Source organism: Euprymna scolopes, chromosome 16 (assembly GCF_053919585.1).
Source record: "Euprymna scolopes isolate OS-2025 chromosome 16, ASM5391958v1, whole genome shotgun sequence".
Lineage (NCBI taxonomy): Eukaryota > Metazoa > Mollusca > Cephalopoda > Sepiida > Sepiolidae > Euprymna > Euprymna scolopes.
In genome coordinates, this window is record NC_136497.1 from 41,285,257 (window position 1) to 41,310,488 (window position 25,232).

The following is a 25,232-nucleotide window of genomic DNA, read 5'->3' on the forward strand; positions in this document are numbered from 1 at the left end:
CCAGTTTCCTGTGAGGTGTGTTTTGCAATGAGCATAAATAAAAGTCAAGGTCAGACATTTAAAACCATTGGCGTAGACTTGATATCAGAATGTTTTAATCACAGTATTTTCTATGTCTCCATCAGCCGGACAGGAAGTTCAGAAAAACCCTACATTATGGCTCCAAATCAATACAGCAGAAATATAGTCTACCATAGTTATAGAAGAGAATATGCTGAAAAATATGATCTCGATTGTGGTAAGTTTTAAGTATTGAATGTGTTAGATAAAATTTAAGCAATTAATTCAAATTTATTTCCATGAAAAATTTACTATGTGATATCATAAAGTAACCTTCATCTTTGATAAAAATGTGTTTGTGATACCAAACAAATTTTAACGATTGTGTTTTTGTAATTGTTCAATTTTTATGCGTAACAATATCAGTGTAAACTTTAATATAATCTACTTGCTTTAAAGTTCATGGTTGGATTTCAGTCACTTCAAGAGGTAGTTAAAAATTTTAAACACTTTAGACAATAATTACTCTTATAGCATCCACTTACTTTAAACCCCATTTGCAACCCGTCCTTTCCTCCTCCCACAACACCATGCCCACTAGCATTTACTCTGCAACCTGTTTCCATGGTGATCCTTTAAATTAACTGTTACTTATGCCGTTATAAATAAGAATAGCGTCTTTTAATCTTAAACCGTTATAAACTAAAAAAAACGTATATAAGCATTAACACATAATTAATATTTAATTATAATCCCCCCTCTTATTATATACACTCCTACTACTTTAAATTCCAACGTCCTTTCCCTTCCACTCCCCCTTCTTTTCTAAATCCTCTTCATCTACGTTTTTTCCATTCTCATTTGATATTATAACTTTGTCCATCTATGAATTCTGACGATGTTAGTTGGATTTTTCCTCTTTTTTTTTGAGGATCTTCCTCTAGCTGAAACAATATGTAAACTCATTCTGGACTCACAGTAATAAATTTCCTATATATATATATATATATATATATATATATATATATATATATATATATATATATATATATATATGTGTGTGTGTGTGTGTGTGTATGGATATGCATGTGTATGTGTGTGTATATGTATGTATATGCATATGTATATATATATGTGCGTGTATGTATGTGTATATGCAAATATGTGTGTATATTTACGTATTTGTGTATGTATATTTACTCAGGCATGTGCTATTCCCCCATTGACGTGTGTGCGTTTGCTGTACATGTGTATGCGTGTGTTTGTATTTGTGTATGTGTGTTGTTTGCTTATCATAAACTTTTCCTTAATTTTATTAATCTATTATTTGAGTTACTTACTGACATTCTCACCTATTTTATTTTATCAAAATAAACCTGTAACGTATAATCTTTCCCCGCCCGGCTAATTTATTTAATTTTATATATGTGTGTGCATATATATGTTTATATATATGTGCATGTATATATATGTACATATGTATATATATGTATGTGTTTACGTATTTGTGTTTTTATATATACTTAGGCATGTGCTCTTCCCCCATTGATGTGTGTCCGTACGTTGTACATGTGTACGCGTGTATGTGTATTTATGTGTGTGTGTGTGTATTAGTTACTTATCATAAACATTTTCTTAATGATTTTTTATTTTTAAATTTTATATTTTATTAACTTACTGATATTCTTACCTATCATTATACTATCAAAATAAACCTGTAGCGTATAATTCATTAATTTATCTTCCTATTTTCCTTCTCTTTTTCTTTCTTTCAACTATAACGTCCGACGATTCAAAAATTAATTAATAGTAAATAATAAACAATATACATTTTTCAATCCCTCCCCGCCCGGATAAATCACTTTAAACTCCATTTGCAACCCGTTCTTTCCTCCTCCCACCACACCACGCCCACTACCACTAACTTTGCAACTGTTGCCATGGTGATCCTTTAAATTAACTGCTAACTGCTACTTATGCCGTTATAAATAAGAATAGCGTCTTTTAATTTAAACCGTTATAAAATAGAAAAACGTATATAAGGATTAACATAATTAATATTTAAAATAACCTATTATATACACTCCTACTATTTTAAATTCCAACGTCCCCCCTTCCACTCCCCCTTCTTTTCTAACTCCCCTTCATCTACGATTTTTCCATTCTTATTTGGTATTATAACTTAGTCCATCTATGAATTCTGACGATGCTAGTTGGATATTTCCTCTTCTATTTGAGGATTTCCCCCTAGCTGAAACAATATGTAAACTCATTCTGGACTCACAGTAATAAATTTACTATATACTGCTCTGGCTACACATTGAGCACTCTAGTCCGGTTTTTTCACCACTGGTATATATATATATATATATATATATATATATATATATATATATTTATATATATATAAGTTTGGGATTCGTTTTCGATTTAAGCTGATGAACCCAAGTTATGTAGATATACTTTTTATGTTTGAAATCGTAACTTTATAATATACTAGCGGGGGGGGGGGTAACTGGCTTTTCCCGGGTGTTTTTGGTGTGTGTGGTCGGTGGGGGTGGGGGTGTTAATGAAAACTTAAGAATTAGCGAAGTAAAAAAACAACAGAAAAACGAACGTTAAAATATCTGAAAAAAACACGTGAAAAATGGCTTAAATAAGCCTGCTTCAATATTAAAATTTAAAAAATCTCGAAACCAAAACCATTAGATTATGAAGCCGCGATCTAAGCAACTTAGCTAAGACGACGTCGCCGAAATCGTGTCGCTTTTTCAAATATTTAAAGTAAATCAGGTTTCTACGTCGTATGACGCATGCGTAGAAGCGAACTCGTCATGAGAGGACGGTTTTTACTGACCCTTCCTGTAGAAAACTAATTATTTCAAGGTGAAGGAATTAACATTTTTGCCAATTTTTCGATATTTGTCGGGCGAAGGTTGGAAGTTTAAAATGAGTTCGATCTGGCGAAAATCCGTGACCTGTGTGGAACGTTTTTGCGAAACATACAAACACACATCCATCCATCCATCCATCCATCCATCCATACATACATACATACGTACATACATTTTCGCTTATATATATATATATATATATATATATATATATATATATATATAGATAAAAATCGATAGAAAATTAACTCTATAATAATAAGTACGAAATCTGCAAGAATTAAAATATCATATTTAAGCATATTTTACGACCTGGCTACGCCGGGCGTCCCTACTACCTTGGATAAATACTTTTGCAGTTTTGACAAAATAACTACAATAATATCAGAGCTGCTCCATTTACACTGAATATCTACAGAATGCCAACATCAATATATTACATATGAATCAGTCTCCTGTGAAATTTCCACGGGTCCCGCTAGTTATAATTATTATTATAATAGGAATTATTATTTTTATTTTTGCGCTTTCAAAAATTAGGAGAATTATCAGGATCAATCAAAACTTTAGCAGTTTACATAGATATTATTAGTTTGACATAGATCCAGGTTGGTTGATTAAAAAGACTATTAATAGATTAGTCTCGTCCAAAATGCAAACAAAAATGTTTAATTAGATTTTCTTGTAGTATTTAATCATATGAAAAAAAAGCGATCTATAAGCCTAAGAGATTATTGCAATCTAAAAGGACGTATCCCACCATATTGAATATAGAGTAATAGTCAAATTGAAGTTGATGTGGTCACGTAGTATCATATTAAGTGTGTTTAAAGTGCGATGGGTTCATTTTTGTCGTCAACTGATTCTCGTTAATGCAATTTCTCCTTTCTTTATTTTATTGTGTTTTCTGTTACAAGGAATTTTAAAATTTTGATCATTTTCTTCGGTTAAAACCACCCACGCAAAAGTTTAAATGACTACAAAAATAGATCTGTCAATAAGTCCCGGACAAGTTTTCAATGACAGTAATAAGATCATCTCGAGAAGCACCGGATCGCGTCAGCTAGTAGATTAGTAAAAAACATAACTGGTAAAAATTCAGAAGAGATAACACCCAAGAACCCGTAAACAAACAAACAAACAAACAAACAAACAAACAAATAAATAGCAACAATAACACATAGTTTTTATAAAACGCATAAGCATGAAACTCTTTATCTAACCCGACCCGACGAATTTTAACGCGTCGAAGCAATTTATAAGATTGTTTATATATATATATATATATATATATATATATATATATATATATATATATATATATATATATATATATATATATATATTTATATATATATATCTTGAAAAATTGTTTCGACACTTAAAAACGGCGGTTTCTATCATTTTATTGTGGTTTACGAATGCTTAAGTATTAGTATTAGTTAACCTTTCTAAAATAATCCTACAAAAATAAATAAAAAATAACAAACAAAAATAAAAACTTTGCATACGTTAAAATTAGTTGGATTCGGTTTCATTCTAACAGAGTTTGCATAACACTTTGTGTTGTTTCTGTTGCGGTTGTGTGTATGGATTAAGAGGGTGTTAACTATTCCGGACTTTTACAAAATAAAAATAAAAAAAGAAATCAAACAAAATAATTACCTAAACCTGGATCAGAAAAAGATAGAGTGTTTGGAGGAATTGCCATTTTTGCCAAAGACTGTCGTCCATAGTTCAAGGCATTTGGTTGTTTGTAATCCGTATCTATTTCCATGCGGTTCGGAAAGCGAACGAATAGTTTTCGTGAAGGACTCTCTTGAAATTCAATGGCAGGAAAGTGCAAACGTTTGTTTATTATTTCAAGGATGCACGCTAGAATCGAGTTTTTATGCGAAAGAAGCATTTCCACTGAATATCGGCCATCTTGTTTCATTTGTTTAATATCTGCCTCTGTGAATGTTTGAATACGCGAAGGGATGTCCGTAATATCAGCAAATGAAATCCATACAACGATGTTATTCCATGCAACATAGTCTTGTAAAGGAAGATTTTCTATTTTGCTTCCGGTACTAACGAGTACAGGTATGGCGCCATTGTAAATGGCATTCAAAACTAAACGTTGGAAAACAGTATTCGCGACAGCGTCTGTCGGTACCACGATGATGGTGAATATTGATTCAGCGAAGATGTGACTTTGCATTTCTTTAGGCTGCATCCTCCGATTTAATAAGCTATCCGGACAATCAAATAATATCTTCCCCAGTCGCAGTTTTGAAGGATTGTTATGCCAGGTTTTAATTAATTTGCATAAGTTTTCTTTATTCTTCTGATAAACACTCGATTCTTTCAAATCGTTGTCTGAAATACTTACATATGAAAGTGCCCATTTTCTTTTCAGGGGGAAAATGGGTGTTAGTAACTTCCAGATTTTATCCGAAAAAGTCTCGTTGTAAAATGGCGACAGAAAATCGAAACCAGGTCGAAATTTTCCAGATGAGAATGTTGACTGAACAATACATGCAACTCCAAGATCGAATGACTCCATATTTTGGTTATCCAGATTCATAATCAGATGGTTTTCACCATTCTCACCCCAGTATTTCAATTTCCGTAGATCCCCTATGTCTTTATCAAAAAAATAAACGAACACACACGTTTTGTTAGGATCTTTTGTAAAATATTCTTTCCCATAAAGCAAATGTTTAAAAGAGGTTCCGCCTGGTTTCGTGGGGTATACGAATGCTTTGAACGTTGACGTAAATTTGCACTTGTTTGGAAAGCAATTGCGTATGTTATGATTTCTCAATAAAATGCTGGCCTTGCTGAAAATGATCGATTTGTATAAAGCGACGGAACAAAGCACAGAGATAAAAATAGCCAGGATCAATAGAATGTGCAGATATTTTTGTTTGAACATTTTTCTTTTGATAAAAATCAGATTTGAATCTTGCTCAAATGTGATGTTCTTTAATAAACTGAAATAAAAAAAAGAAAAAAAATGACACATACTTGAAATACAACATTGCAGAATAGTGTGATATTGATTTGCCTCTCTCCTACGACTAGAAGATATAACATTAGGATCAGAAAGTGGGATTGGAGCGACAGCGCCCCCCCCCGAGAAGAAGCATTCTTCTCTGCAAAAAATACCTGCACAACTTCATCCGCATTCTCCGGCGATTAGCAATAAACTAACCTGTTCTCAAAAAAGGAGAAGGCAAAGCTAGGGAGAGCAGAAAGTCATTATTTTGCCATCTACTTACATGTTTTTGGTGCGTATGCACAAATATGTGAATTAGATGACGACAATAGAGTCACTGTTTCTGTAAATGCTCACAGCGACATACAAGAAATATTAGAGAGCGACAGAATCAACCGAGAGTGCTACGAGGGCGAAATAAATGCATAGATAGCTTAAAGAAAGATGGACGTCTTACGGACGATTAAAACAATTAAACATGTTTCTTTTCAAAGATAACTCAATTTCAGAACTAAGGTATATTTTAACATGCATTTTGTGTTAATTTCTATTCACAGAAAGTACATATGATTATATGTTTACATATTTATATGTATAAGACGCGCTCCTAAACCAATAAAACGGTTATAATGAATTTTACAATAGAATCTAGGCGTATGTGTAGGCAATGTGGATTATATTTGATTTAGTTTTATGCAAATGGAGCAAAGAGGGGTGGAAGCCCTTCGTGAAAATTCCTCTGAATTTTGTTAAATTTTTACAATAGGTATTATTTGCTTTGCAACTGAGAAGGCTAACATGCTTGCCAGTAGGTTTTCCTCCAACTCCACACTGGACCCTGCCAACCACTCCCGCCCTAACTTTCCTTTGCGGATAGACGCCACACTAGACGATCTGAAAATCACCCCTTCTCAGGTGCATGCTATCATAAGAAATCATGACACTGCAAAAGCATGTGGACCTGATCTCATCCCGGCTGTGCTATTAAAAAAGTGCCCCGCCGGAGTAGCTCCAGTTCTCTCCAAACTTTACAACAAATGCCTTAATGAATCTTGCTTTCCTGCCTGCTGGAAAACTACTTCTGTAGTACCAGTTTTCAAGAATTTAATTCTTGGTCGCCATCTTGGTTACTGATCTGAACTACGCCGCCATCTGTGTTCAACACAATGTCTCAAAACTTAACAGGTTATGCGCCCAGCCACCGTTTTTTCTTTGACGGATCGGAATCTAAATTCGAATTGTGGCAGGTAAAATTTCTGAGATATCTAAGGATTCGAAAACTACACAAAATCATCAAATCTACAACAGAGAATCCAAACGACCCCGAATTTCTCGAAAAAAAAAACGCGACTGTTTTTGCAGAACTGATTCAATGTTTAGACGATAGAAGTCTGTCTCTGATTATAAGAGACGCACTGGATGATGGGAGGAAAGCATTGAACATATTACGAGAACATTATTTATCAAAAGGGAAACCGAAAATAATATCCCTATATACAGAATTAACCTCTTTGAAACGTAACGAGGATGAAACGATCACCGACTACGTCATAAGGGCAGAAACAACCGCCAATGCCTTAAAACTCTCAGGTGAAATAATAAGCGATAGCTTGTTGATATCAATGACCCTCAAGGGACTTCCAGCCGATTTTAAACCATTTACAACTGTTATAACTTAGAAAGACAAACCCATAAATTTCAGCGAATTTAAAGTGGCATTGCGCAGTTATGAAGAGACTAATCGTATGCTCATGGACAATAATAACTCCAGCAATATTATGAAGTTCACAAATGCTTCTCGAAAGCAGACACCACCAAATTACGCAACTCACCGCAACGTATTCTCCAAAAGTAATTTTCTCAAGAAAAAGAATAAAATTATCTGCTATAATTGTGGACGACCTAACCACAAAAGTTTCCAATGTCGATATAAACGCTCTCAAATGGACTCCGTAAAAAACGTTGAGAACTTTGAGGAAGAACATACATTTCTATTCACATGTAACATTGACAATACCACAAACGGTAAAAACCTCCTTGATGACAGTGCACGTTATCATCAAGGAATCTGATTTCATTAATTTTGATTCAAACTTTAATCCTCAAAGTCATTTTGTCGAACTTGCCGACGGTAATTAAATAAATGATATAGTCTTGAAAAGAGGCGATGCTAAAATATACCTAAAAAATAATAAAAGGCGAAATCTGTAACTGTATTCTAAAGAATGCTCTGTTCATACCTACATTTAAGCAAGACATATTTTCCGTGCAGGCTGCAATTAAACAAGGCGCAAATATACAATTTAGCCAAAATACATCAAAATTGACATACCCCAATGGCACTGTATTTGACATTAAAGAAAATGGCCGACTATATTATTTAAAAGTATGGTTCCCTCAAAAACTGCCTGTCACGACCTGGAAACCTGGCATAAAATTCTAGGACACTGCAATACAGCTGATATTAAAAAATTACCAAATGTAGTCGAAGGCATGAAAATAATACCTTCAGACGATCTCCCAAATTGTGATGTGTGTGCACAGATGAAAATGACAAAAGATATAAGCCGAACGCCAGACAAAAAAGCTACGAAAATTCTCTCACTTGTGCATTGTGACTTAGCAGGTCCGATCAGCCCGATGGGGAGAAATAATCTAAGGTACGTTTGGAACTTTATTGATGATTTTTCCGGTTTAATTATGGTTTATTTTCTAAAAAACAAATCCGACACAATCCTCGTCACTAAGAAATATTTAGCTGATGTTGCCCCGTACGGTTCAGTAAAATGTATTCGCTCACACAATGGGACTGAATTTACGAGTAAAGACTTTGAACTTCTACTAATTAATCACCAAGAAATCGGCGCCGTACTCCCCCTTCCAAAATGGCACAGCTGAAAGGGCATGGCGAACCCTTTTTGAGATGACAAGATGCCTACTTATCGAATCGAAATTGGCGCATAGTTTATGAACATACGCTTTAATGGCAGCAGCATATATCAGAAATAGATCGTTTAATAAGAGGCGAGGAAAAACGCCGTATGAAGCGTTTTGCGGTATAAAACCTAAAATGAATAGAATGCATCTATTTGGCTCTGATTGTTTTGCATTTATACAAAACACCAGTAAACTAAATACTAAAAGCGAAAAAGGTACTTTCGTAGGTTACGATAAATAAGTCCGGCATATTTAATCTCCTTTGCGGCTCAAAATGCCATCTTTGTTCAACATAATATCTCAGAACTTAAGAGGTTACCAACGCGACGGAACGCATTTGATTCTTGGTCGCCATCTTGGTTACTGATCTGAACTACGCCGCCATCTGTGTTCAACACAATGTCTCAAAACTTAACACTGGCGAAAGAATTGACCCAGTAAATTATCGCCCCATTAGCCTCCTCTCACTTTTCGCTAAAATATTTGAGACAATAATTAACCAAGCTCTAGTCAATCACCTTACAGATGCTAAACTTCTGACTGACCAACAATATGGATTTAAACAAGCCCGTTCAACAGCAGACATCCTAACTGTAATCTCAGAATGTATATACCAGTCACTGGACAAAGCGGGGGAGGGCAGAGCAGTAGCTCTAGATATATCTAAGGCTTTTGACAGGGTATGGGATGAAGGTCTTCTCAGGAAAATCAGACATATGGTATCAGTGGAAGAATACATGACATAATTAAATCCTTCTTAGATAAGAGAAAAATCCAGGTTGTCCTCGACGGTCGTTCATCTAAACAATATGATATAAATGCGGGAGTACCTCAGGGGTCTATCCTTGGACCTCTGTTATTCCTAATATTCATAAATGACCTCCCTGACAAAATTGCCTGTGAGATGGGTATATATGCTGACGACACCACACTCTATAACAGATACGACAGAAAAACCACATATCTAAAGAAATGGCAGAAGCACTAGAGGATGACCTCCAATCTGTAGTGGAATGAGGACAAAATAGATGGTCACAATCAATGCTGCCAAGACTAAACTGGTTTCCTTCAATAATTACAAGAAACCTCCTCTACCACCAATAGCAATGGCCAATGACTCTTTATCTGAAAGTACATCCTTTAAACTCCTCAGCCTAACGCTCTCAGAAAACATGAGTTGGAACAATTACATCGAGAGTATCACCAGGATCGCTGCGAAGAAGGTAGGTTTTCTATTCCGTGCTAGAAAGATGCTAACGCCCGAAAGTATCCTATACCTCTATAAGGCCACCATTCGCCCATGTATGGAGTATTGTTGTCATATTTGGGCTGGTGCATCTACGACTAGCCTCTCGCTCCTAGACAAAGTTCAAAAGAGAGTCGCCAATCTGATAGGTCCTGAACTGTCATCTAAGCTTCAGCCTCTGTCCCATCGACGAAATGTTGCATCCTTCTGCCTTTTCTACAAGTACTTTAACGGTGAATGCTCTGACGAACTGCAAGCACTTGTGTCCCCTCGACGTAAATACCCCCGAAAAACCCGACAAGCAGCTAAATTTCACCCCTTCACAGTAGAGATCCCTAGATGTAAGACAGCCTTCTACTCCAGTAGTTTTTTCCCCAGGATAGCTAAACTTTGGAATTCCCTGCCGGGTCCCTGCTTCCCCCAACTGTACTGACATGCAGAAGTTCAAGTGCAACGTGAACCGACATCTTGCTGCCCAACTCCCTACACAGTACCCCTGATGCTTATGTCCCTGATAGTAGCCCCCTACAAGAAAGTGACAATATGCCTTGTTTGGGGTGAAAATTTAATAAAAAAAAAATAGAAATAAATAGATTAGGCATCAATTAATAATTATTCCCCTCTAATTTAAATTTATTTGGAGTATTTTAATAGGGATTTATAATATGGGCAAAATTTCCCATTTGAAATGTGTATTACATTTAATGTGGACATCAATTATAACACTTTAAGTTTAAATCTAGAATTTTAAACACTTTAATTGAATTTTTTTATCAACACTGAATAAGAATTCTAGGCATAAGCTTTTGTATTATTATATTTTAATATCTATCGTTGCAAATGGGCATAATGGGGGGGACTAGCGGGTCAGTGTGGTGTGACAGCAGTCTATCTGACCTGATGGCCTCTTGCGACCTCGTTGACAGATTTCGTCTGGATCATCCTGGGCGGGAGATGTGGACGTGGCATGCTAGTGTGCCTTCCCATCCGAGTACTTACTTGGATCGGATGTTAGTTAGAAGAGGCGACGTAGACTTTCTATCTTGCCCCACGTTCAACTCTTTAGGACATTCGGACCATAAACTTGTTATCGCTCGTTTGAACTTAAGCATAGGCCTTAGCTAGCCAGATACAAAAAGTTCAACAGCTCTTTGTTGGAGTTGAAGGACTACCAGTTGAAGGTTACTGAATTAATTTAGAGGGTTTTAGTGGGGGCAGTTACAGGGAGTAAATGGTGGGTTAGTCTTAAGGCCAAAATCAGTATGCCCTGTATTTAAGAATTCAGGTGATAAGTCATCTCCCTCTCAGTACAGACCAATAAGTCTCCTGTGTGTTATGAATAAGTTGCTGGAATCCATATTAAATAGAGAAATAATCAACCACCTCAGCAGAAATAACCTTCTTAGTGACACACAATATGGTTTCCGTTCTGCAAGATCTACCGCAGATGTGCTAACGGTTATATCTCATAGGATTAGTGAATCTCTTGACAAAGGCTTCCTTTCTAGGGCAATTGCTCTCGACATATCAAAGGCCTTTGACAAGGTATGGCATAAGGGCCTTCACAAGATTTCCAGCTACGGTATAACTGGAAATGTTTTTTCTATCATTAAATCATTTCTCTCCGATAGGCTCATAAGAGTAGTGGTCGATGGACAAAAATCAGAGGCCTGCAGTATTAATTCTGGAGTCCCTCAAGGGTCCACCCTGGGCCCAACTCTCTTCCTGATATACATCAATGATCTCCCTAAACACATGCTTAAATCATTCGTTGACATCTATGCTGATGACACGACCATCTATGGCAACACATCAAAGGCTGTAAATGACAAAGTTCTCTCTGATTCTCTCTCCTCTGATCTCGAGCGTGTGGTTCAGTGGGGGAAGACGTGGCTGGTTACCTTTAATGCATCTAAAACCAAACTCCTATCTTTACATCATCAACGCTCTGATCCCCATCTGGCATCAATTGAAATGGATGGCTTTCGTCTAGGAGAAGCCCCATGTTTTGACAAGCTTCTGGGTTTGACCTTTATTCCTGATCTGAAATGGAACACTTACATCAAGTCTGTTGCCAAGGTCGCTGGAAAGATGGTGGGATCCTTCTACAGCTCCTGAAGATATCTCACTACTGATGCAATTCTCTATCTATATAAAAGCCAAGTACGTCCAAGGATGGAATACTGCTACCATATCTGGGTAGGAGCTGCTAAAAACAGCCTATCCGGCCTTGACAGAGTACAAAATAGACTTTGTAGCTTAGTAGGGGATGCACCTTTCTCTTCCCTGCAACCTCTCTCCCACAGAAGAGATTTGCGGGCCTATCTTTGTTTTATCGTTATTTCCATGGCAGGTGCTCGTTTGAACTCCAATCTCTGGTCTCCCCTCGCCAATCTTTTATGAAAAACACCTGTCTAGCTGAATTCACTGTCAAAAATTTTCCCCACTGTTTATCTGTTCCTAAATAAAAACGTAGATTCCATGAACAAAGCTTCTTTCTTAAAACTGCACACCTGTGGAACTCTGTTCTGTCTGTCTGCTTCCCACCTGATTACAACCTTGATGTCTTCAAGTTCAACTTAAACAAATTCCTGATGAACCGCCCCCTTAAGTAAACACTTCATTAAATCTCCACACTAACGTACTGTACTTGCAATAACCCTTATCCTTGAGTGGCTTCCGGGCCTTGATAAGTGGTGACCACTGTGTAAAAAAAAAAAAAAATTAGACGCTTCTCGGTCCAGTATAGCCAATGCCTCACGTTAGATAAGGCTAAGGCAAAGAAGCGTACAGAGGATAGGGTAACCTGGGCGCTGAAGGGGGACCCCCTAGAGATAGCACTAGCTAAACAAGACCTCAATCGCTAGGCTAGTGAGCGGTCTGAGGGCCAGATAGTTAGGGCTAGATTAATGAAAGTCTCTAACAAAGCTGTGAATGTTGACACTGTTGAGCGTAAGGCAGCTCTAAGATGGGTACATTCGGAAAGTACATAACCTGGAAGGACACGCCCTCGTGTCGACTCGGGAGATCTGCGAGGGGTTTCGGGATCATCTATCGGAGCACTTCACCCAACTACCCAGACTCAGGGTCGAAGAGTTTTGCAGGTATTTGGCCGACTCGCCCCGCCTCAAGGCGGCTTGAGCAGCTAGCTGTGATGGTCTTGTTATGGAACATGAAGTCATTACTGCATTGAAGCAGGTCGGCTGCAACAAGTCCCCGGGGCTCGATGGTCTACCCTACGAATTCTACTTGAGGCTGTCGCCCATGTTAGTCCATATTCTGAAGGATATGTTCAATCATTGGTTTGTTTAGGGTTCCATCCCTGGACAGGTGACTAAAGGAGTGATCACATTGCTGAAGAAAGGTCAACGGCATGGTGGGGTAGAAAATTTTGATGATTTTAGGCCATTGACTCTGCTAAACACGAAGTTAAAGATTTTGGCAAAGATTCTTGCGAATCGCTTGCAGGTTTTCATCACTGACTTGACCGAACCAAACCAGAGCTATGCTGTAAAGAGGAAGTCAATTCAGGACAAGCTTCATTTGATTCGCACGATCATAGAGGGAATAGAAGACAACACCGAAGCCACGCTGATTAGTTTAGATCAGTCCAAGACTTTCAATAGGGTCGACCATTGGTTCCTGGGATCTGTGCTAAAGGCCACCGGTTGTAATCCGGACTTCCACAAGTGGATCTTTGTCCTGTATAATAGGCCGATGGTAGCGGTGCAAATCAACAGTAAGCTGTTGGAGTCATTCGTTGTCTCTCGGTCGGTGTGTCAAGGTTGTCCACTGTCGCCTCTTTTGTACGCCTTGGCATCAGAACCCCTCCTTTGCAAGTTAAGGGACGAAGCGGCTAGATCAGTCCTGAGTGGAATTGCTTTACCTGGAGGCAAACGAGCCAGGGTTTCCACATTCACCGATGACGTCACCGTGTTCGTGTCTTGCCCCACGGACGTTCAAGCGGTGACCGAGGCACTCGTTTGATACAAAAAAGTAATAGGAGCCGTCTTCAACTGGACTAAGTCTGTCAGCCTGCAGTTGGGGGCCTGGACCGGAGTAAATTCGCTTCCAGGCATCTTCAGCTGGACCAATGGTTTGGTCCATATTCTCGGTGTCCGGTTTGGACCGGGACTTCAGCTGGAGAAAAATTGGTCGGAATGACAGAGAAAGGTCAAATCGTCAGTCAAGACTTGGATTCGAATGATATTGTCCTTGAAGGGTCGGGCGAAGGCGTATGCTACATACATCTTTTGGCTCATCTTTTACGGATTGTCTGTACTTCCTCTCCCTGCAGGACGCCTAACACACTTACAAAAACGCCTTGACTCACTTCTGTGGGACGAGGGTAAGCACTATGTCTGCAGAGAGGTCTATGTTCAGAGTCCGACCAAGGGAGGCCTGGGACTGCCCAGTCTCTTGTGCCATAAAAAATGCCGAGAGATTGGCCTTCTTGGGTTGTTCGCTAGAGGAGGACGCTCCTTGGGTCCCTGTGGTTGAGAACTCGTTTCCCAATCTCAAACCCGACCCTTGGTAGAAGGTCGTCGTAGACTGAAGGGGAAGCACAAGTTCTTTGTCGAATGCTGAGCTGCACTTAGACCTTTGCCAGGGACCGGTGTCCTCGAACAGTCTAGGAAAAGACTTTATCGGGAGTTAGTGGAGAGTACCACGAAGGATCCTCTTGGTAGGCGGATGGGTTAGTACAGGGAGGAAATCCACTCTCAGCGCAGTTGGGTGCTGGGATGGAACTTTCTGACTAATTCAGAATTTTACCTTACCTGGCGACTGGTCTGAAATGCACTCCCCTCTTTGACGAACTCAACATGGACAAAGAAGAGACACAGGTCTAGTGTTGTCACTACGATGAACACAAGGTCGAATCAATCGGCCATGCCTTTTTTCGTTGCAGCCAACTTCAGATCCTATTAGAGTACATCAGGAAGTTAACAGCTTGCATCGATGCCAAGCACCCATTTGCTCTCGATGAAAGATATTTTGTATACAACATGGAGCCGCCGTTCCCCAGGGAGGAAAGAATGTTTTTCCTGGCGATCCTAGCAGTAGCGCGAATGGTCATTTGGATCACATGCCTGAAGTTGCTCTACGAAGGGACATCTGTTCTTTTGCTTAAAGTAAAGATCAGATGCGATTGGAGGAGGTTGCCTAGAGTGGACTTTAACAAGAGGTGGGTGCACAACACTAGTTTGTGCATCCGTCGTGGAGCCAAGTTCGAATACGTGTTCCCTCCTTAAGCATAGCACAGGCAGTTCTGGGTTAGCAATAGAAAATTAAAGAGACTTTTGACTGGTGGTATAAACGAGATTCTGCTCCTGTTTTGTTTTTTTGGTGTTAGAGTACCTCTGAGTCTGCCCAACCCCTTGCACCACCTATTTATTTTGCTATCCCTGGTCATCCCCTACTCGGAGGTCACCTTCCCCCTCTACACCCGCTGCTTTATTTTCTCCCATTCCTGTTAAGATTTCTCCCCAATCCCCAATAGGGATCTTCCGCTTGTTTTTGGTTCCTCGGAAAACAGTGGATGGTCTAAGACTAGCAAAGGGGGGTTTGTACTAACAACCCAGTAGGTTTTTGTACTTTATTTTGCATTAACTTTTTCTTAACTCCCCACTCCACGAACTATTTTGTATTAAATTCAAGAACTTTTTAATAATAAAATTTACTCTTTTTACACACACACACACACACACGCACACACACACAAACACGCACACACACACACACAGATATTTTTTACAAATTGTAAATATGTTTTTTCAAAACGCTGGGGAGTTAGTTGGATTAGAATTTACAGAGTGAATGAGGTATTGTGGTAAATGTTGCCAGTCAAGAGTATAACTCCAAAGTCAGCATTCTTACAAATTTACTGTAGTCACAAAGACCCTGTACCCTCCCCCACCCCCGTCTTAGAGGGCCTTGTGCCTAATTTTGTTGTATGTCTTTTATTTTTTGGAATTCTTTTTCAAAATTGTAAACTTCTGCAATAAAATATATATCTAAGATCAAAGTGTAGTATCTATTCTGATGCTGCGCGTCACTTTTGTTCTGAGTTAGTGGAGAAGTTCTTTATGACTGAGAAAATTAGTTTTATTCCTATCACGAATTCCCCTTTTTGGGGAGCTGGATATAAAAAAAAATATATAAAAACCGAATTTGTTTACAACTCTGCACTCGTGGGGAGGAAAGTAAAGAAAAAAAAACAACAAAAAAGTACAGAATATTTAAAACATACCCTACCTTCCCCATATTAAGAATGGCTTTTTAAATAACGTTATTATTTCAGCACGGTCTGTAATTCGTATGTCAGTTTTTTTTTATTTATTGTATTGTCTGGTGAAATTACAGAACGATTTAAAACATGCCCACCCTTCGCCATATTAAAGTGGTTTTCTAAGTAATAACTTTATTATTTCAGCACAGTCCGTATTCTGTAAGTCAGTTTCATATTTAATAAATTGTTAGGTGAAAGTACAAAATAGTTTTAAAAACCTTAGCTCCTCATATTAAGATTAGTTTTCTAAATAACGTTAATATTTCAGAACGGTCCTTATTCCGTATGTCAGTTTTTTTTATTTATAAATTGTTAGGTGAAAATATAGAATAGTTTACAAACATACCTTCTTTTCTTCATATTAAGAATGGCTTTCAAAATAATAACAGCACAGTCCGTATCCTGTGTGCCATTTTTCAATTTTTAAATTGTTAGGTGAAAGTGTAGAATAGTTAAAAACATATGCTCCCCATATTAATAATGACTTTCTGAATAATAACGCTGTTATTTCAGCACGGTCTGTATTCCGAATGTCAGTATCCTCCCTCTTTAAAAATATATATATGAAATAAAGTATGTATTAAATCGTAAATTGCTTGAACCATTTCCAGGACTGATTTCATATAACCCCATCACTAGGTGTATCAGAAGCCGCCATTAAAAATGCGTGATAAGAACTTGAATAATTCAACTTACTATCTTTCGAAGCTTATAACTACTTGAAAAATGTAATTCAAACCCTATTTTTTTCAATTAAAGGAGCAAAGACCAAATTAAAAAAAAAAAACAGGTTTAATAGCAAATCATGCAATATTTGTTTTTTAAATCGGTTTTCTGTAAAAAAGATTTAAAGAAAATCAACGAAATTTTACTTACTTACATTATTAAAAATATATATAAATTCCAAAAAATCACATGCCTATAAAAATACTATTCAATGGGTACTTCCATTGTTCATTGTTAAGAATGTATCCATATTTATATTTATATTCCATGTCCTTTTTAAATAAAATACTTTTTTTAAACAAGGATGTTTTTCACTGTTAAAATAAAAGGAGATAAATGTCTGCTTTTCTTCGAGTTTATCTTCCGGTGGCTTCGAAGAGCCACAATTAATGTCTCTTTCCATTGCGTGCTGTAAACCAAAATTAGTATTTTTGGGCCACTTTAGTTGAAAAATGAACACATTCCCTTATCAGTTTTTGCCGTTAAAAAACACCACTCTACCGATTTTTTTATTCTCTTAATGAAATACATGCGTTTTTGATTAATATATTTTATTTCTTCTTTATCGAGGGAATAATTTTTTAAATATCTAAAAAATGAAAACATTGAATGAAATAGAAAAAATTGTCGCCAGCGTCCGATAATTACTTGACAATCTAAGCATAACATGAGCTTTCACTTAAAAAAATCAACGTGGTTTAAAAAAAAAGGTTTTACATTTTGAACGTTACATGTAAATTTCCAAAAAAACACTTCTTTTTTTGTTTTAAATTAGAATATTTTATTTATTGATCTTTTATCTTCAATTTGTGATATATAAAACTTTGGTGAGTAAATTAATTATTTAAATTTTAATAGACATTTCAAAATGGGGGATGGTGAATTAAAAAAAAAACGTTTGTCTAAAATATTATATTTGGTGTATTGGAAAAAGCATAAAATTTCACATTAACCCTGAAAATATCGTAAAAATTGAACGAATAGAAAAATTTTAATAGATTTTTAAAGTTTAAAAATTGAAAAAAATTAACTCGTAAAATTCAATTGATTTCATACGTAAAAACATGGCTGCATGAACGTGTAAACACTGTTTTTTTTAAATTAAAAAAATAATATTTATATTATTTTTTTTAACAACTTCAATAGTTTATTGTGGAAGTTTATTCCATAAAGAAAATAAACTACCCACTTTAAAAAAGAGAAATAACGAGTTTTTTTTTTATATTTTATTCGCAGTTTTGTGTTAGGTGTGTCAAAAATTCCCCCAAAATTCTGATACACCTACCCCATCACTTAAAAATAGATATGAAATAAAGAAAATTTGAGATCGTAAACTGCTTCAGCCATTTCCGGGACTAACTCTATATCATCCCCCTCCTCTTGAAAATAAATATGGAATAAAGGAATACTAAGATCCTAAACAGCCTCAGCCATTTCTGGGGCTGACGTCTCTTATAAATATATGTAAAATAAAGTATTTTTGAGATCGTAAACTTCCTCAACCATTTTCGGGATTAACACCATACCCCTCCCCATTCTTAAGATATATTCTGTGACGATTATTTTGTATTCTTACTTTGTTTTTTTTAAGGAGGAGATAATACCTGGTAGAAAAATATATTACGCTTACTTGGCCTTTTTGCTAAGATCAAAGTGTAGTATCTTTTCTGGTGCAGCATTTCAGCGATCTCATCTCTCCCACCCTATTTGTTTTTAAGGAAGATATAATGCCTGGTGAAAGCAACATGGTTACTTGACCTTCATGACTGAGACATTTATTTTAAATTCTTAGGAGAAAGTAAAGAATAGTAAAAAACATACCCTCCCCTCCCCATATTAAGTAAAGCTTTCTAAATAATAACGCTATTATTTCAGCACGGTCCGTATTCCGTATGTCAGTTTCTTATTTAATAAATTTTTAGGTGAAAGTACAGAATAGCTTAAAAGTACCTTTCCCTCCCCATATTAAGAATGACTTTCTAAATGTTATTATTTCAGCACGGTTCGTATTCCATGTGTTATTTTCCACCCCTCCATCTTAAAAATATATATGAAATAAATATGAGATCGTAAAATAAAAGATATACAGGCTTACAAATTCAAAACCGCGAGTAAAATTAACGTATTATTTCATTCTTTTTTTATACAAAAAAAAAACAAAACAAATGAGTTGATGTTATCAGCTAGAATTTAAATCAAAACATCTAGCGTTGCAGCCTAGTGTTGTGTTTTCTATTAGTTGTGCCCATGCGCATGATCACAAAAAATGTCTGCTCGGTGTTAATGTTCATTTTACATGTAAATTAACAATGCTTACCAATGTTTATTCTTATAGAAAACTCAAAATATCAAATAAATGATTTTTATACATTTTCCTTGTTTTTTTTTGTTTTGTTTTGTTATTTAAGTTCCAATGTAACGTAAGCAATACGGTGTGAGTTAGTATTCATTAATACACACAACTTTGATTTGTAACAATATGGAAGCCTTTTTCCAACTATAAAAACTTGTAGCTTTTACTTATAACGTATCCATAGCATTTTAGTAACCATTTTGCAGCATTATATTGTGCCACGGATAATAGTGGTTGGGAACAGTGCTCTGGATGTATAAGAATAAATGAACAAACAAAAATAATCCCCACCAATCTCGCTCTATATATAGTAATCGAAAATGACCTTTTGTAAGTACGTGACATTTAATGGTGAAATCTGATAGGGACGATTGTTTTGAACACCGGCTTATCATAATTTTTGTTCAAGTTTCCGATTACTTCTTTTTTATTGTGTTGGAAAAATTATAGCATAAAGTTAATCTCTAAAAAGAGCAACATGTATTTTACGCGTGACAAAAAAGGTTACAAAAATAGGATAAAGGGTTTACTATTCGGTGGTGTCCATTATGGGTAGTCGTACGCGCTGCGCTGCGTACTATTAGTACCCCTACTGTTTCTACGTTTTTACGATACTGCTCACTGAGAGTGTTATCTCACATCGTAATAGAATACTGGAGGAGTCTATAATGTCTCACAGCACTAACAGAAACCGATCAAAACAAACACGACGCGCAGATTTTTTTTTTTTATGGAAGCCCAAAATGTCAAAATATCAATTTCATTTTTAAATTTATAGAAAAAAATTATTATACCTTTCTGTATTATTGAAGAAAATTATTCATCAATTTAAGTACTCCTATTTTGCTGTGATAAAAAGGAAGTATTTATTTAATTAGAATATTTTTTCCCCATGTATACAAAAAGTTTTGTTTGAATCACTTTCATTTTGCATGTGTAGTTAAAAACTTTTATTAAAAGTTTTGGGGCTATTTCATTCTTTTTGCATTTTCCACCATCTCGGATTGATATCTATTTGTCACTTTCCTTACAGCATTGCAAAATCTGTATTAGATTAAACAAATTGTAAATCAAAATTGATGGCAATTCACCCAGTATCGAGTTTTGTCCCTTGTCCATTAACACTAATAAGACCGAACATAGCCGTCGTCAGCTTCTACCGATAAAATGTGATTAAAAAACAGAACTTGAGAATTTATAATTTTTATTGAACTTTAGGTTAGAATGAAAAAAAAAAAAAGGAACAGATAAACGCTGGTCTCATAAGAGATATACTCGAGCCTCAAAACAAACAAAAAAACAAACAAACAGTGGTCTCATTAGAACTATATTCGAACTTAAAAATAAAAAAATAAGCAAAATATTTGTAGAACATTAGATTATCTCAAGATTAGGGACATTTATTGGATATGTTTCTACCAGTATTTTGTTTATTTTCGCTTTTTAAGCGATTATCAAGGCTCAACTATGGCGCTAAAGAGACCTTTTTCGTTCTAAATTGTAGAAATTTCTATTGAACAGCTAAACTACTCTTGATGATATAAAATTCGCAAGCTAGAACACTTATCTTAAGAGTACATTTGTTTCAGTTCCATGTTGCAAAACATTACGCGTTTTTCGAGGTTGGTAGATACGTATTGGCAGTTGCTCCTCAGACTTGTCTCAGTCTGTGGTTTGTAGTTGCGCGATTTCTCCTATCACATGAAGTTGAAAGTTCTTGACGAGGAAATATTTAATCCATTGTACAAAGTTCATGAACATGGAAACACTACATTGAAGTTCATATGCAGAAAAGATTTCATGTCTTGAAAATTCGCGATTTAATCATTGAAACAAAAGAATAATTCAATAAAGTTCATGTAAATTTCCAAACGGGAAAATTAATACGTGGACAGTCCCGTCAGCATTCATCCGGCAAGGGCACCTTTAAGGAGAAAAAAAAAAAAAACTACAAAGGCATAAGTTCCGCAATAATGCAGATGTATCTTAACAATCAGATGTCATCCAATACAATTTGACATGTGCGGTAGTGATGAAATCTTCGCAGGAACTGGAGATTGGCGCAATTTAATAACCGCGCCTCTCGTTCAGTCTCGTTTGAGATAATTCCACGTGTTACTCATGTTCGAATAAAAGAAAAGAAATAGTTCAATACAAATCCAGACATGTAATAGCATAAATGTCTTAACAGATGAATTTCAACAAACTATTTGAAAAAGCAAAAAAGTAATGAATACTCATTACTTTTTTCAGTACTTGTACAATATGTCCCTCCATTTATCAATTCTATAAGTTATATTTGAACTTCCTAAAATAGTTTTTCTTTTTAATTGTAATTAATGTTTAACTTTAAGTGATACTACAAGAGCAAAGAATACTACGTGTTTTATAGACGTAATGTTAAACAGTATTATTTTTTTTACAATCAAAATAATTTTGCAACTTTTATTACAAGTGACGAATAATTGTTTTATCAATCTTTAACACAAAATTATATAAAAATTAAAGAATCGATTATTATTTATAATTATTATGTGTTAGTCTCAAGGTACATGTTTATTTATTCTAAATAAGACGAGAGATTTATTTACAAGTGCTTTACATATTAACATTAGCAGGAGAAAAGCCTTGAGCCTTACAATCTGGACGAAGTCAATCTCCACAAGGTTCTTCCTCAGACTTCCAGACATTCAAAATGGAACCATCTGTTGCATTAATTACATTGAGGCAAGACCGTAATTTCTAACAGAACAAGAAGAACAGAAATAATCCTCACCCCTCTACTTCAAATTCAGGCTCTATATACTCTGCAGGAGAAACTCCCTTGATTTCTAAAGGGATACAAATGCTTTTGGGCAGGGATCGGTAACTCATTTGGCACTGCGGGCCAATTGTATTATGACGACGGGTCATGGGCCCGGACGAAGGCCATTAATGAAAAATTAAGGATAATTACGTCTACATACCCCTATCAACCTGGATATTTAAAGCTATAATGAAAATAAACATTAAGAAATCAGACTGACAAAAAAACTCTAAAATAAAAAGAAAAACATTATTTCAAAGTGAAAGGAAATCAATATATTTTGAAACTTATTGAAAATTGTACCACAAACTAAAGCAAAACACATATACCATACATACGGGTATAAATAGCTGCGAACATACAAACTTACGCATATTAATCATGAAGTATGTATGCATAGTGCGTATATGCTTAACTGTCTTTAGACTTCTGCTGTCTCGCATGTCAATCCCTCCTGTCTTCTTTTGCTTTATCGTTTTTTCGCTTCTATTATATTGTCTTGTACTAAAAGATCATATATATATATATATATATATATATATATATATATATATATATGATCTTTTAGTACATGATGTATGGTATATGTGTTTCGCTTTAGTTTGTGGTACAATTTTCAATAAGTTTCAAAATATATTGATTTCCTTTCACTTTGAAATAATTTGACGTTCCTTGTGGAAAACAAATCTTTGTTAGGCATTCTTATATATATATATATATATATATATATATATATATATATATATATATATATATATATATATATATACTAGCTGTACCCTGCCACGCGTTGCTGTAGCTTAATTTGGTGTAATGGAAAATTCTAATAAAAAGAGAAAATGCATGTTTCTTATATTCTTAGACAGCAATCTACTCCAAAAAGTAAAAAAAAAAAAAAAGGCGAAAATGAAAAAAAAAAAAAAAAAAAAAATGGTACTCTTGCAGAATTGGATCCGGATCATCGGGAGTTACCATCAGTCATGACTTGGGCTCGACCAACATTCAGTGGATTAAGCCGAAAGTTGCTAAAACGTTGAAACGCTAAATAGTGTTCTTTTTTATTGTATTAAAAAAATGAGAGTTTTTAATTAATATTTGGCTAAGGGGGTTGGGTTACTATACACAGATTCGAAAAGGTTGTCCAAAAACAAATAAATGAAAGCAAAGGTAAGGTAAATTACGTTTCTATTTAACTGGATAATTTTTTTAATGTTTTTATTTAATGTAAAATGTTTAATCGGCTAAAAAAACTCATTGTTTATCTATGTATGTGAAAAAGACGAATGGTCGCGGACTCTGTTGAATACGTTAAGTTTGGGAAAGCCAGTTAAAATCTATACAAAACAGTGTCAGACACCTACTGATTATATGTTATTGTGACATAGGCTGATATATTCGGTAGGTTTCTGATAGTATTTTGTATAGTTTTTTAGTTTTAAATCATTTTCTCAAACTTAACATCATCAACAGTGTCCGTCACCATTTGTATTTTTCAAATACACTGATAAACACTATTTTTCGAGCCGACTAAACGTTATAGTAAATAAAACGGATTTGTATTACTAAACACAGAAACGAAAAAGTTGTTGAAATATAAATATAACAAATAAATGTTATCAAAGGCAAGATAAGTTACTTTTCTACCTAACTGGATAAGATTTTAGTGTTTTTATTTAGTGTAAAATGTTTAATTGGTTCGAAAACATGTAGTGTTTATCTGTATATTTGAAAAATACAAATGGCGTCAGACTGTGTTGAACACGTTAATTTTGGGAAATGAGTTAAAACTAAAATCTATACAAAATACTGTCAGGAACTCACTCAATATATGTTACCGTGACATAGGCAGACATATATTCGGTGGTTTTTAACAGTATTTTGTATAGTTTTTTAGTTTTAACTCATTTTCACAAACCTAATGTGTTTAGCACAGTCTGCCGTCATTTGTAATTTTCAAATATAGCAGTAAACGCTATGTTTTTCGAGCCGAATAAACATTTTACATTAAAAAAACAAAAAAATTATCCATTTTGTTAATAAAGTAACATATCTTGCCTTTTATAATATTTGTTATACATTTATTTTTTGACAACTTTTTCGAATCTATATGTACAGTAGTACAAACCCAATAAAAACACGAAATTATCCAATTAGGTAGAAAAGTAACTTGTCTTACCTTTGAAAATATTTACTTGTTATATATTTGTTTTTGTTGACAACTGTTTCAAGTCTTTGTGCCAGTACAAACCCAAAGGTGTATTTTTCTGTCGATATTTGTCGTCTGAAAGCTCGAACTTCAAAACGATACTGATCTTGTAAAAATCCGTCGCCTCTGTCGAAAGTTTTAGGCGGACATGCAAACATACATACATACATACATACATACATACATACATAGATAATGCATACATACATAAATACATTTATATATTGGTAACTCAAATTTTCGACCCAAACCGATTAAAAATATTACCTTATCTCTGAATACCCTTTATGTCAAATTTCAATCTTTTTAGACCAGAAATTGTCTAAATAATTTGGTAGAGACCGAAGCGGTCAAATTTTTTTCTAACTTTGATCCCTATTATGACCCCTTAACATTTATTGTTTTGGACTTAAATCAAGTTATTAAGTTAGATCCATGTCCAAGGAACCTATATCTAAAATTTCAAGTGTTTAGACCCAAAATTGTCGGGGGGGGGGTTGGTAGAGTTCTCAGAGGTCAAATCGTTTACCTTTGACCCCTTAGCAAAATTTGTGGCCGAAAACGGATTACAAAGATTTTCCCAAATCTCACTACTGTGTATGTCAAATTTCGAGTCTGTAGACTGAAAATTGACAGAGTTATTGTGTAGGGAAATGTACACAGACAGACACACGCACACACACACACACACACACACACACACACACACACACACACACACATACACTTTCACTTTTATAGATATACTAGCATGGGTGTCCGTCGTTGGCCGGGTGTTTGGAGGTGTGTGTT

At 35.4% G+C, this 25,232-nt stretch overlaps 1 protein-coding gene across 1 annotated transcript in view; it reads right to left on the minus strand.

Moving 5' to 3' along the window:
• Positions 1 to 25,232, minus strand: part of LOC145296169 (exostosin-like 3) — a 150,691-nt gene that overhangs the window by 120,353 nt on the left and 5,106 nt on the right. Inside the window, exon 2 of the mRNA XM_080142377.1 lies at positions 4,560 to 5,872. Within this exon, the coding sequence (XP_079998503.1) occupies positions 4,560 to 5,814 (1,255 nt within the window). The 5' untranslated portion in view covers positions 5,815 to 5,872. The remainder of the gene's footprint in view (positions 1 to 4,559; positions 5,873 to 25,232) is intronic.